The 13,532-nt window shown below is 33.3% G+C and overlaps 1 protein-coding gene across 4 annotated transcripts in view; it reads right to left on the bottom strand.

The window, feature by feature from the left end:
• LOC100648744 (pikachurin) overlaps positions 1 to 13,532 on the bottom strand; it is a 269,154-nt gene that overhangs the window by 87,066 nt on the left and 168,556 nt on the right. For all 4 annotated transcript variants that reach the window (XM_003395253.4, XM_048405926.1, XM_048405925.1 and 1 more), the window contains exon 6: positions 1,221 to 1,422. In XM_003395253.4, coding sequence (XP_003395301.2) covers positions 1,221 to 1,422 — 202 coding nt within the window. The remainder of the gene's footprint in view (positions 1 to 1,220; positions 1,423 to 13,532) is intronic.

Below are 13,532 nucleotides of genomic sequence, written 5' to 3'. Positions count from 1 at the left end.
TTTCAAATCAGTGTAATAAGACAAATGTAAAGAAAGGAAGTCCTTTGAGTCGCCTAAACGTAGATCAAGTAGCCGTATATACGCGACAGTAACACGCGAGTATTCTGCCGACGTTCCAACGATGGAAAATTAATTCTTCGAGAGTAGACGAGCGCGTCTTCGCGACAAGTTTCATCGAACTTTATCGATCACACCCTGGCCCCGATAGAGCAAATGTGTCTCGCAGTAAATTGAAGGAAATCGTGGTTTCGCGCTATTCCTTTGATGTCCTACCGTTAATGGGGCAGTGAGGTTCCCAGGGAAACTTCCGTTATATCGGAGGAAGTTGCGGAAAGTTGGCATAATACAGTGATACATAGCATCAACGAGGTTGTGCAGTTTGCGGCAAACAAGCAACTCGTTATGCTGTTCCGATCGATCGAGTTCCATCGATGCGCTTGTTCATCGGCCACGGACTTCGATTTCCGTTTCCTCTTTTTCATTGGTTTTCGCGATCTTCATCGAATCAATTATTTAGCGGACTGCAGAAGTTAGCGCGGTTTATTGACGTTATCGATGGTACTAACGCCGACCGAATAATTTTAGGTATCTGGATTGTTGCGTATTTAGATGTTTGTCAGTTTGCGTGGAATACATTACATTCGAATTTAGATTGGAGTTTTGTAAGAACTGTGTGGTGAACTGATAATGATTAGATTGTGGATACGTGTGGAAATTTATGCTTCTATAATTTAATTTATACGATATAACTTAATCGAAAGATATATAGGTTAACGTAAATTTAGATACGTTTGTCAGTTTCAGTAGAATTTAAGGGCAAGAATATATGCCCGAATTGAATTTGTAGTTTTACGATAATTGTATGGAGCATGAAAACTTAAAGTCCTAAATTCCTGAACTAATAATTTTACTTGTAAAAACTACGAAGAAACTTTAAAATTTCCAAACTTTTAAACTGAAATTCTACCAAAAGACTCAGACTATGAACTCGCAACGCTATAAAAAAAGACAGGAAGTTCGTAAATTTCCAATTATCATTCGACTTAAACAACTTGTTTCAGCCCCTTTTTCATCTCAATCCCGATTACATTGGGAACCACACTGAAACTCTGATCGATCTCGGACTCTACGCTCCGCCTAAACTATTTACATTTACCGCAGCACTTTACAACGCCGCTTCGACGATGGTGAACCCGCGATTAACGAAGTAATATCGTTACCTGAACTCGACGAAGCCGTGATGCAGAATCAAGGCCATGAAGTCACCCCGAAGATCGTCTCTCTCGCCGGTTAGCAGCATTATACCGTCCCAAGCCTCGGGCCGGAATTCCAGTTCTAATTGGACGTGCTTGTAAGCAGTCTTTAAAGCGGGGAACGCCAGCCAACCAAAGCCGGTAAACCGTGGTGATCTCACCTCGGCCTCTACAAAGCAAAAATTACCATCGTTAGCCAACTCTCGTTATTATTATTATTACGCATCAGTCGCGACACGCGTTGACGCGCTTAATGCGCTTGACAAATTGTATCATTCGTCCTGGATTATTCACGACCGTCCTGTTCTTCGTACAACAATCTTACCAACTTGTCGACGCTTCTATCGCCATTTGCAACGACCATTCGCATGATGCTTGTAAGTCGTTGGCGTTATATGTTTTAGTTGCAACGAAGTTACAGTGGCTGATGAAAGTATTTGGATGCTTGTCATTAGATTGCAGATTTTAATACAAATTCATATTTTTCAGAAGATGATTAAAAAATGTAGAATCTCGGTAGAAAATTGTTCTATTTATCAGGTATTACAGAAAGTATTATACTTTGGATATTTGTGTGTTTTTTTCATAATTTTATACTTCCAAATTTCCTTCAACTTATCATGAAAAACTTCACGTACTTATACAATCGGTGTAAGAAGTATTCTTATAGTACTTAACTTTAATAAAATTACCGTAGAGCATCATTTGGTAGGGAAATTTTAAGATATAAAAAATATATACATATTCTTACAAGTACCCAGAATAATTTTTAAACGAAGAAAAAAGAAATACCTACTTCTTTTATGAAGATATCAATAAATATGTAGAAAATGTAATAATATATGTAATAAATAAATAATAAATATATGTAATAATTACATGTATATGTAATAATATATGTAATAAATAATGTATAAATGTAATAATATATGTATAAATATATGTAATAAATGTAATAAATATGTAATAATATATTCGTAACGAGTGTTACCTCTTCATAGAATAGAATGTATAAAAACATTTTAAGAAATAATCTAAGCGCAAAAAAAATGGGTTTGAAAGATAATTTCATCCTGATACAAGATAACGAACCGAAGCAAAATGCTACTAATACGAAAGCGTGGATTCTTAAAATGTTCGAAAACACCTAAAAACACCTAAAAACACCTTCACAATCCCTAAATATAAACATTATTGAAAACATATTGGATCACTTGAAAATACTGAGTCACCATATTTCAATAAGAAATGATTTAAAGAGAATTCTGTTAGGAGAATGGAAAAATATTTTAAATAAAGTATCTATCAATTTTATAAATTCAAGATCACGACGGCTTCAAGCCATAATAAGATGAAAAAGAAACCCTCCTAAGTATTAAAATAATTAAACTTACATGATAATGTGATTTTATCTCCTAAATATTAGGTAAGCTTTATTAATTTTTCCCATTAAACTATAACTGTACGAATACTTATCACGCATATATTTTTGTCGCTATTCTGATATTTGTTAATATTTTCGCAAAGTATATAGATATCTCATATTATTTTTATGAACTTTTCTGCAGACTTGTAGAAACATGTACATATTTTTTATTTGTTAAAATTTCGTTAATTAAAGGTTGTTCTATAATATTTTTACTGAAATTAATTACTGTACGAATACTTTCTATACTGTATGTATATTACTAACACTGTAATGACTGCTCATCTATGTTCTGTGTTGCATTCTGAATGTATATATTTCTTTTATGACAATAAAAATCTGTAATATGGTGCGAAAATTGCAAATATTTTTGCAAACATGAGTTAACCCGCTCGGTATTGAGCTTGTAAGTAATTGAATATTCTATACAGAAAAACGGAGATTTCAAATTCTATCTAGAAATGACTATAATAGCATTTTTATATGCTAATATCAAAATCTTGCATTAAATAAAGCTTTTGGTGTCTTTAATAAAAGATACCAAAGTTAACCTAAAAAATACAAATAGCGTAAGAATTAATTCACTCTTTTTTGCATTAGAAATGAAATTCGAATCAGAAGTAGCTTTCGTGTCAGAAATTATTTAGACATGATCTTTTTACATAACTTCAGATGCTAATATCGTAACTTTATAAATACTGGTAGTGATATACTCTCTGCGCAAGCTAGAAAAATATTATATGCAATACATCTAATATACAAACAATAATATAAGATAGAAGCTACAGGAGAGGATCATTACCTTTCTAACCTGCTGCATTTCTAATGTTATATATCTTTCTTACAAACAACAATTTTCAGAATTTTCCAAATATTACAAGTTATAGATCAGTAAAAAAAAAAAAATTATCAATTCAGCACATCACAGACCCGTAAAACCCACCCGGCGTGGACAGAATATCGTAAAAAGATCGATCTGTCGAAAACATACGAAACGAGAGCGATATTTCATAATAAAACCAGGGATCCTATCCCGGATCAGGGTTTATATCGAACGAGGATACAACGTTTGAATAAAATAGACCTCGATACATTGCAAACACAGTTGAAGGGTTGTTTCGCGCCGCAGCCCCATATTTCGTTATCCACTTATCTCGTTCAAATTAATTGCACCATATATCGATAAACCTTGGATTGCCAGACCAATGCTTCTCCGCCTTCGTTCCTTTTCCCTTCTAGTTATTCGGGGGAACGAAGAAATATGGTTGGAGTCGAGGCTGGCAGGAACGGGATAGACAGAAAGCTGGGAATCGGGAATTCCAGAGACGTGCGAGGCTTAAGGAACGTCCTTCACCCTGGCCAATCTGGATCCGACTATCAGGTTGCACAGTATTGTACATGGAAGAAGCTGGGCCCGTGCCCATACTTATTGTATACAAGAAAGTATAGGGTGGCTATAAATCAAGCAGACACCAGGAATAGAAAAACTTGCGCCCGTAAGACCGGAAAATGGAATAACACCTCTTGATCTTCCGGTCGGCTGGCATAACAAACCGTTATTCGACAAACTGTATCGCAAGTCGCGAATAGGGGCGGAGTTTTCAAGTTGCTGACTGGAATTCTCCGTCTTTCTATCGGATCTTCATTCGACTACTTTTATTTTGTTTTATTCAGCTCCCATTTGTTGGTGCTTCGAGAGGCTTTTATTGCTACACTTCGTGCTTTCGGGTGAACAGGGTTTAAAACAAGTGCAAAATTTGGATGATGTTTAATAGTATTCTTTATAGATTTTTTAATGATAGTCTTATCTATTTTATGGTTATTAAACTGCAGATGTTCATGCATTTTTGGAGCAATTCGAGGATACACAAATGTACAGAACGTATATAATGTATAATGTATAAAAATAAAATATAATAATAAATAAATATAATAAGATATATAATATAATAAAATGAAATATAATAATAAATAAAATATCAAAGTAGAGTATCTATTATTCAATTTCTCTAGTTATATTGGTACAAGTATGAACTGGTACATAAGCGTTCCTAGTCTAATGATTATTAATAGCATAGATTGTTTGTTAAGATTGTTAGTATATATTCATATTTTATTAGTGTATTGGTATATTTTAGGGGAAAATTGGCGCCAGTGACAAACTTGTTCGTTTGTTTTATCATCAAAGTTGGTCATATGCTGTATTACCAAACTTGTTAACATTCTGTAAGACTATTTATGATGCTAATAACTTACATTTGTCGCATGTAAAATTTCGCTAATAATGTTAGAACTTCGTATAACGCGTTAAATTTCAATGAATGGAGCCAGAGAGAACATATTACGTCGTCTGTAGAGCAGCAACGATGTAAATGTACACGTAGTTTGATACACGAGTCCTCGAGAACGAGAGCGAGTTAAGTCAATTTAATCTTGCGGTTTTATCTCAGGTAAGTCAATATCCGTACAGAGAAATAAGAATACGAGGTTAACTCGATTTCCCGGTTTAATTGGCTGCTGCCGCAACCATCCTGGATTTAACAGTTGTTCATTCTAATTAGTTCGTTGCGACTGGGATATAAATTAAAGATCGAATCAAGCCGACTTACAATACAACTTACTATTGTAGTGATTTCATTAATAGCGCGCCTCTTTTCAATCGTTCTATCAATAAAAATCTCAAGTGCTTTCCTTCTTTCAATGGGATTGAAACGATAGATTCGAAAGAGAAATATATAGAGAGTGGAAATATTAAATTAATTTGATCACGGAAATAAAACTCCATCTGCATTTAGATTTCCAAAAATTATATTTCTCTTCTACGTTATTAAAAGGTAGGATAACTCGGCTAATTATTTTTTTCTCTTTTCCTCTGTGTATTTCTATTGAAATAAATTAACGTATTATTATACGGTTCCATACGAAGAGGTTGGAAATTAAGTTACATTTTCCACTTTTTACTGGAGAGCAGTTTTAGAATTCTTTACGTCGTTATTATATCGTTATTTATACGTCTAAAATTCTATCTATCATTTTACTAAAATTAGAACTTGAAAAAAATAAAAATTCTGTTTAGTTTTGAAAAATCGAAGAATTACCTTAAAAATGAAATTACTGTAATTCTTTATACGTTTCAGTAACCCTCTCTTCGAGTTTAAATTCGTCCTTGAAATAACATGGTACGTCTGATTTGGGATTATGATTGTATACGATTACAACAAATGCATTCGTTGTTGATACGATTTCCTCGTTTTATTTGAATTATATCATTATTCACGGCGCATAAACCGCTTAGTTTGATCGTTTATAACCACCGACTAAATCGTTCACCTATTTGTTGCTATTTATCGCAGCTAGCTTGTTTGTTACTGGTATCGTTGAATGATTTTATCGTCTTCGTTCTGAGAAAACATCATGTTGCTCTTTTAACGTTGGGAAATTGAACGAAAAATTGATATTTTCTATGCTTCGTAAACTCGATATCAATATTTTAATAATAAATTATAATACAATATTTCTTCTGATATTAATTCTCAATTTTTAATTTCAATATAAAATATTTATAAAAGAAAAACACGATGAAATAGACAGAAATATTTTTAAACATCACATAGGACAGTGTATTTTATGATATGTTACATGAAAATGTATATTATATCTTATAAAGCACATAGTATCTACTCATCTTCGTTTTCGCTTCTTTATAATAATGAAATTTAATTATTTTCATTAGCAAACAGAAAAAAACTTTGTGCGTTAAGGAGGTAACGTTATACTATTTTATACAGTAATTTAACTTCCTTGATGAAATTTAACAAATCATAAATTTATTTTTGTTCGTACAAAGTATAGATTGTGAAAATTAATAGTGAACACGATAAACTGTAACACCGGTGATAATAAATGTAAACAAGGGTAAAGCCACGCTTCTAGTTGCTTGTATATCTGGTGATTTGTATTTCTGGACGGGAAAGTTCCGATGAATCTATTCTTGTTCGTTCCGGAGAGCTGCACTGATGAAATTTTCATGTCTTGATTGTCCGTTGTGTTGTTTATCATGGACTAAGTGGCTTCAATATTCGTGTAAGCCCCAGTGGAACCACTTAGCCCGGTAAAAAGCTTTTACACGAAAGTTTTAGCTCTTTCAAATTATCAAGAATTTAACAACTCGTTGTAAAATTGTCCTGCATGCATACTAAATTGTTTATACGTTCAAAAGGACAATGGAATATTAAGATGACGAAATTGAAGGAAATTAAGTCGTACAATACTTATATGATGGTTGAAGGCAATTAGTATGCGCTAGGTTTGGGATTTGTAATTCGTCTCTTATTCACGAACGGTCTAAAACCAAAATGAAATAGATGAAATTTTAAGAAATTATAATTTAGCTCTATATTTGCAGAAGGTAATTGGAATAATATAGATTTATCATTTTATTAAAATTAATCTATTTTTTACTTGCGAATAATTGAATTTAGGTTACGGAGAAAGTTATAAATATGGAATCGTTGCAATGTTAGATTTTACAAAATTGTCGATTCGCAGAAATTTATTCGAGTGCGTAACAGTGTCGTGATTCTGAAACAAATTTGTGTAATTATAACAGAGTTGGACGCTATTCCGGTGAATTCTGCAGGCTGTTTGCGTTTACTTTAAAGCTTTTCAAGTTATATGTAACTAGAATATTGTTGTTGGAATGAGCAATCTGCAGGAAGGCAGCTATGAATAAAATATCAGAGGTTCGTTAAGCATCTTAGAAAATTACAATTTAATTTAAATCGAAGCAAGAAATTATTCAAACATACCAAGATATCTCATGTTTCAAATAATAAATAAAATTACACGTATTATTAAATTACAGTAAAAGCTCTTAATTCAACTTAAACTATGCACTTTAAATACTTGTGTAATCTCTGTGAAACATAGGTATACTCGTACTTGTACCAAATACCATTTAATTTATGCAATAGTATATTTTCAAATTTGTTTATATAATTTACTAATAATTAGACTTTGGATTTTTATGCTATTTCATATTTTTATCAACGTAATTAACTTACATAAAGATTTATTCCCACCATTAAATCTTATAACAATTATTTCGTCTTGAATATCTTTTGTATTTTTGCATCTTTGAGTTTTTTATTAATGCATAAAAATCTGCAGTCCACTTACAACGGTGCTATAATGAAATTTCAAAATGTTTCATACATAATTATTTATATACATAACTATCAGTATGTATTTCGCACGTAATAAATTCGTAACAGGTGTCCAGAAGTGCTCAAATACTTTCGTGAGCTGTGTATTTTCACGAATTTTTATCGGCAATTCATCAAGCGTCGTATAATAACGCGCGGACGTGGCGTAGATCGCGTAATTCTTCGGAAAGCAATTTCCACATGAATCGTAACTAAAATTAAACGTCGCTAAAACGAAAACGGTCAGTTGATCGCTGATGGCAACAATTTCACTGGCAGAAATTATTCACAGCTTTCCGAAAATTCGATTTTAACGACACGACGCTGTTGTAGTAATTCATCGAATTTTCCACGAATAGATTTTTGTAAATAATTTCCTGAACTCGATCACGCTTCCAAATGGATTTAAGTGACGTTCAGGCTCATTTAAATGATTCGTACATATTATTTAGTAGTTTGATCGAAATATTGTACTTAAAAATTGGAATGACCGGTATGTATATAAAAATAATTTTTAATCTGTCTTCTATTAAATATATTTTATTATAATGGTGAAAGCTTAATTCCTGTTGGAATTGAAAGTTATTGGAACGGAATTACTCTATTGAATTATTTCTCTGATCTAATTCTCCGAATTTTTACGTCAATTTATATCCTATTTCAAATTCTTCGTCATTTTATTACATTCTTAAATGGTTAAAAACAAGAGTTGTAATATGTTCGTGTGTTGTAATTTGAAGAAAGATTCGAAACTCTTTAAAAGTCACGAGGATCAAGTTAAAATGACGAAATGGTTTAGTACGATCGATCTAAAAGATAATAAGATCTTGGCGAAACGTTCGTGTAACAAACAAAAAGAAAAGAAAAGAATGGAAGATGGTATGATCGGTGAAATTATCGAGTTGTCGAGATCAGTAACCTCCGCTTTTCTGTTCCACGTGTACGATCAGTCACTTTGGCCCGTTGCCAAAACCAGTTCCTCACCGAAGCCTCAATTAACCACTTCACTTGCTCCAGACCATGGGGCGCGATTTATCGCACGCGGAGATTTGCAAGCTATGCCAAACAGTAGAGCGTCGCGATCGAGCTTCCACACGATTCTCTAATATTGTGGTCTGTCGAATCTGTTTCGAGAGTTCTATGGAACTCCTACAATCCCTACGATCCCTACGACTGTTTCTTACAGTTAATTTAGAATTGATTTCTCGAGTCTGTCATTTCTAAATCAGTTAAATTCCTCAGAATTTACAGGCGTGCAAAATTTCGTAAAATTCCGTAAGGTGTAAAGGTATTCTTTTTTATACACTCTTAGACGCAAGTTTTGAAATTACTTTGCGCAATTTGTATTTGTATGTGTTTAGTGAAGTCCTTAATTAAAGACTTCTTGTAGGTAACGCCGTAAATGGCAAACATCAGATTTTTTGGGAGCAAGGAAGAACTTCGGACAAAATTATTTTTGAAATTTTATTTGTTTTGATCGTTATAATATTTTAAGCGTACAATAATTCAGATGCATCCTAGTATTTTCTATTTTTTGCACTGATACAGTCGAAATTCGACAGAAAAGGAATTGTATTTGTACAAAAGCTTGTACGCGTTTACTTCTTAGTTGTAGAGAGAACCGAATGTGCTGTTCATTTAAATGTACAAGTATTGTAAGTATCAATTCTGTTTGTTTCTAGATAAGTTGTATAATAAATAAAGAATATATATGTTTCCTAGATGTTTTTGTTATTTTCATTACAAAAATGTACTTTATAATGTTTCTGTTAAAAAAAGTGTTATTGTTTATTTGTTTTAGTATGTCTATTGCCTAATGGCAATTACATTGCCCTATACAGAGACAATATGGACGTACTAGTGGTATACCTTTTAACGCTGTTAGTAATTATTTACAAACAGAAACTGCTCTTAAATTCTATACTACAGGTACCATTGGCATATAGGAAATTATACCATGAAAAATAATTTTTTAATTTTTGTACCTACAATATTTCCAAGGAAAAAGGATTTTGAACTTGATTTAGGTTATAGAGCATAGATAAGTGATGGAAAATGACACGCTTATCAAGATAACTAAATCAGTACTACAGTATATGATCCTTGTTTCAAGATCTAAGACATTACCTATATAGTTCATAGTTTATACATAAACTTGATTTAGAATTCGAAAAGAGAAAGCGATTAAAAAAATTGCAGATTACTCCAGAAAGATCAAATACAACTACATTGCCGTATATTTTATTTATACAAAATATTCGATAAACTAAATGCATTGTTAAAACACGTCAAAATCCGCTTCAAATCCTAATGTATTAAAAACTACCCTCGAGTACCATTCCTTTCCTCGCCATATTCCTGGCAGCTTTTTAACAATCTCCCACAATCTCGTTAGAATATTCAACTCATAATACACATAATATATCTAATTTCACTTTGAATTTTCAACCTTCGCGCAAAAAAGGAACAGAAGGAAAAGGAGAGGGATGAAAATAGGAATAAAAGGTCGAGAGAAAAAGAGAATTCTATTCAAAGTTAGCAACTGTGCATGTGCATTATGTGCGTACGCGTATACAGCGGAATACACCGCGAGGCATATTTGCATGCAAACAGCTGGCTATTACGCGGCAAAAGCGGAAGCTCTAACCAGCTAATATGATTCTCGACGCGAAAGTGCGGTCAATTTAAGATTCACCGAGGCGTGGAAGAGCTTCGCGCCGGTGTAGATTGCGGTCGATCAGAACGAACTAAGGAGATTCACGAGCTTCTAGACGGTGATCCCCATTCCTCTGCCATCCTCGTCGACGTCTAAGGTCGACGTCGAAAGGATGACAATGGTTGTTCCTCTCATGCCGACTTGATTGATCGTTTCGCCGGCTCTGGGACGTGCCTTTATGCAAATTACCGGGATCAAGAGGCCTCCGCGAAGCAGACTAGACAGTCGCTACGTTACGCTCATGACGTCGTACGATAAGAATATTAATAAGGTCGCGTGTTTTACTTTCTTTCCTTACTTTTCCATTTTCGTTGCCAGCGGACGCAGCTACTCTGTTAATTTCTTTCCTTAATTGCACAATTCCTTCCGGTTTTATCGCCGTTTCTTCGTTTTTTGTTTTTCAAGTTCTTTTTTTGCAAGCATTTCGTTTTTGCCCCTTACGCTTCTCCACTACATTCCCTTCTGGTTTGCAATATTTCCACTCGTTTTTTTCCTTCCTACCGATTGTTGCTTCGTCTTAGTCGTTTTTGGACGATTTTATACTAGTTTGAACGTAGGTCTTTGCACTTCTTTCATTCTGTGTATAAGATATTGTTTAGTGCTACTGCTCCGTTTCCCTGTTTGAATTTATTTTTATAATTTTGTTTTGAGTTACTAATTAGTAATTATTCGTGAGTGAAAAACTACAATATGATTCTTTAGGAACGTTAAATTAGATCTAGACAGAGATATTTTTAATTCGAAAAATATAAAAAGAAATTTGCTCTTTCAACATTCAACTTCTATCGCTGATTCTCCGTAAGCTTTCAATTTTATTTGTTAACTGAGACACGTATGAATTTTTCGCAATTATATAGCGCCAAAAATTCTCGGTAGCCTCGATATCTCGTCGTATTTATCAAACAGAAGGGGAGTTGAACGATCTTTTTGCACGACAGCGTTCCACGCGAGAATTTTCAAAGTTTCCTGAACAATTGTTCGACAAGCTCGTTCCGAGAAAAATATCTACACGACGCTTAAGTAGCCCTGCATCGCTTTCGGGACGCTTTCGAGTCGAGAACGTATAGCGTGTAATTTAGCCACCCTCTTACTTCGCCATAAGACATTGGTCAAACGCAACAGACCTGTGCTACTTGTCTCTGTTTTCCCAGGAAAACAACGACCATTTCAATAATCGTGGCCCATCTCACCGGAAGCATATCTTCATTCATTCGTGCGTTGTATAAATCAAGAATAATTTTAGTCGAGGTAAAGAGGATCGACGAAATAAACGTGAAATTCGCTGTTACCGAAAGTTTTCGGAAGTTTTCGTCCTGGTAAGCTGACTGATCCCAATAAATTCGTCTATCTTGCGCCAATCGATCTTCGTAAAATCGTCCGACGTACGAAGTCTCTGGTCGTTTTATCGAGAAAGATAATACTTCTATAAGTGGATATTTTCTTCGGGATGTTACGATATTTGTTTTAAGACCTCTGATTCTATTTCTCCTCCTTTTCTTTCTTTACCTTTTCACTATTTCTCCCTTTTCTACAATCCGAGAAAAGTTCTTAGGTGATTATGTTGTCTTTGATAAGTTCAAAATTAAGGTAACAGTAGCTTTGAAGATTATGTGTATACGTAGGTAATAAAATATGGTTTTCTTGATTATACTGTCTTTTATAAATGAAAATTAACCCAGATATAAGGTCGTTTTTGTAGGATGTTTCTAAAGATATTTTCTTTCAGTTTGGTATTTGAATCGGATGTAATTAAATTCGTTTTACTGTTTATTATTCATTTATAAAACAGAAAAATAACATTAAACATCTAAACAAATTGCAAAAATGAAAAAAGATACAAAAATTATCTTGTAGTTATTGTACCGAAAGAAGACTGAAATATTAGTATTGAATAACAATGGCGAATGTGTGCGTTGGAAAAGAAATACCAAAACATATTTCTTGATTACTTTTCTTTAGACGAAAGTTTTTACGGTAAAGTAATTACGGTGTCTTTGATGCGTATAAATGAGATCAAAAGTAGCTGCAGGAGTTTTATATATATATGTACGTTGAAAAGAAAACAGCAATTTAACGTGCCGTGTAATTATGCAAAAGTCTAGGCAGAGTTTTCTCGTTTTCGATCGGATCTACGCGCGTCAAATTGGCCGGTTTATCGAAAATTGCAGCGTGTACGCTGCGATTACCAGATGCCTACATGGGCATGCGTTAATGTGCCTTTGCTTTAAAACGAATCAGGAAGGAACGCTGAATTTAATACGACCAACGGTAGCAACATTTTAATAATAATAATAATAATAATAATAATAATAATAAAAAAACGGGAAATACTTCGTTGGATTATGAATATCTAAGCAAATTTAAATTTTTTTGTAAATTTTACTAACAATGGACTTTTTCATTCATAAAATGTTACAATTAGTTTTCGTACGAAGTTTTATTTCTGAATAAATTGTTGTTGAAAATTCGTGTACCATGCATACACCTACGCGCGAGATCTCTTCGGTCTACATTTTTCAGTGTTGTTCAAATTTATTACATTAGGTAGTACAGGGATGAACGATGAAATAAAAGCATCCTTTGCTTAAGAATTTTTAGCATAAATGTAAATGTTGTTAGAAATGTATTCTTATTTCTGTATACGTGCGTAATCATGTCCTTTATATTACCCTTTTATGAACGTTTTTCAAAATATTTTTTCGTCTCAAGAGTTTGGAAAAATGTTTACAATGTACCGTGAAATGCCCACATACTTGACGAAGCTTCAACATCGATCTATTGAGAAATGAAGTTTCATACAGAAAGAAAGAGTCATTCTAAATTGTTAATCTACTCTTTCACGTAAATTCATTCTCTTCCAGATAATAGGTTTTTGATTTAAAAACATCGATTATTACATTATTTTCGCACATTATATATACCATTGAATTTGT

Source organism: Bombus terrestris, chromosome 5 (genome assembly GCF_910591885.1).
Source record: "Bombus terrestris chromosome 5, iyBomTerr1.2, whole genome shotgun sequence".
Lineage (NCBI taxonomy): Eukaryota > Metazoa > Arthropoda > Insecta > Hymenoptera > Apidae > Bombus > Bombus terrestris.
The sequence above is the reverse complement of the archived record's forward strand: the minus strand, read 5'-3'. Positions and strand labels throughout refer to the sequence as shown.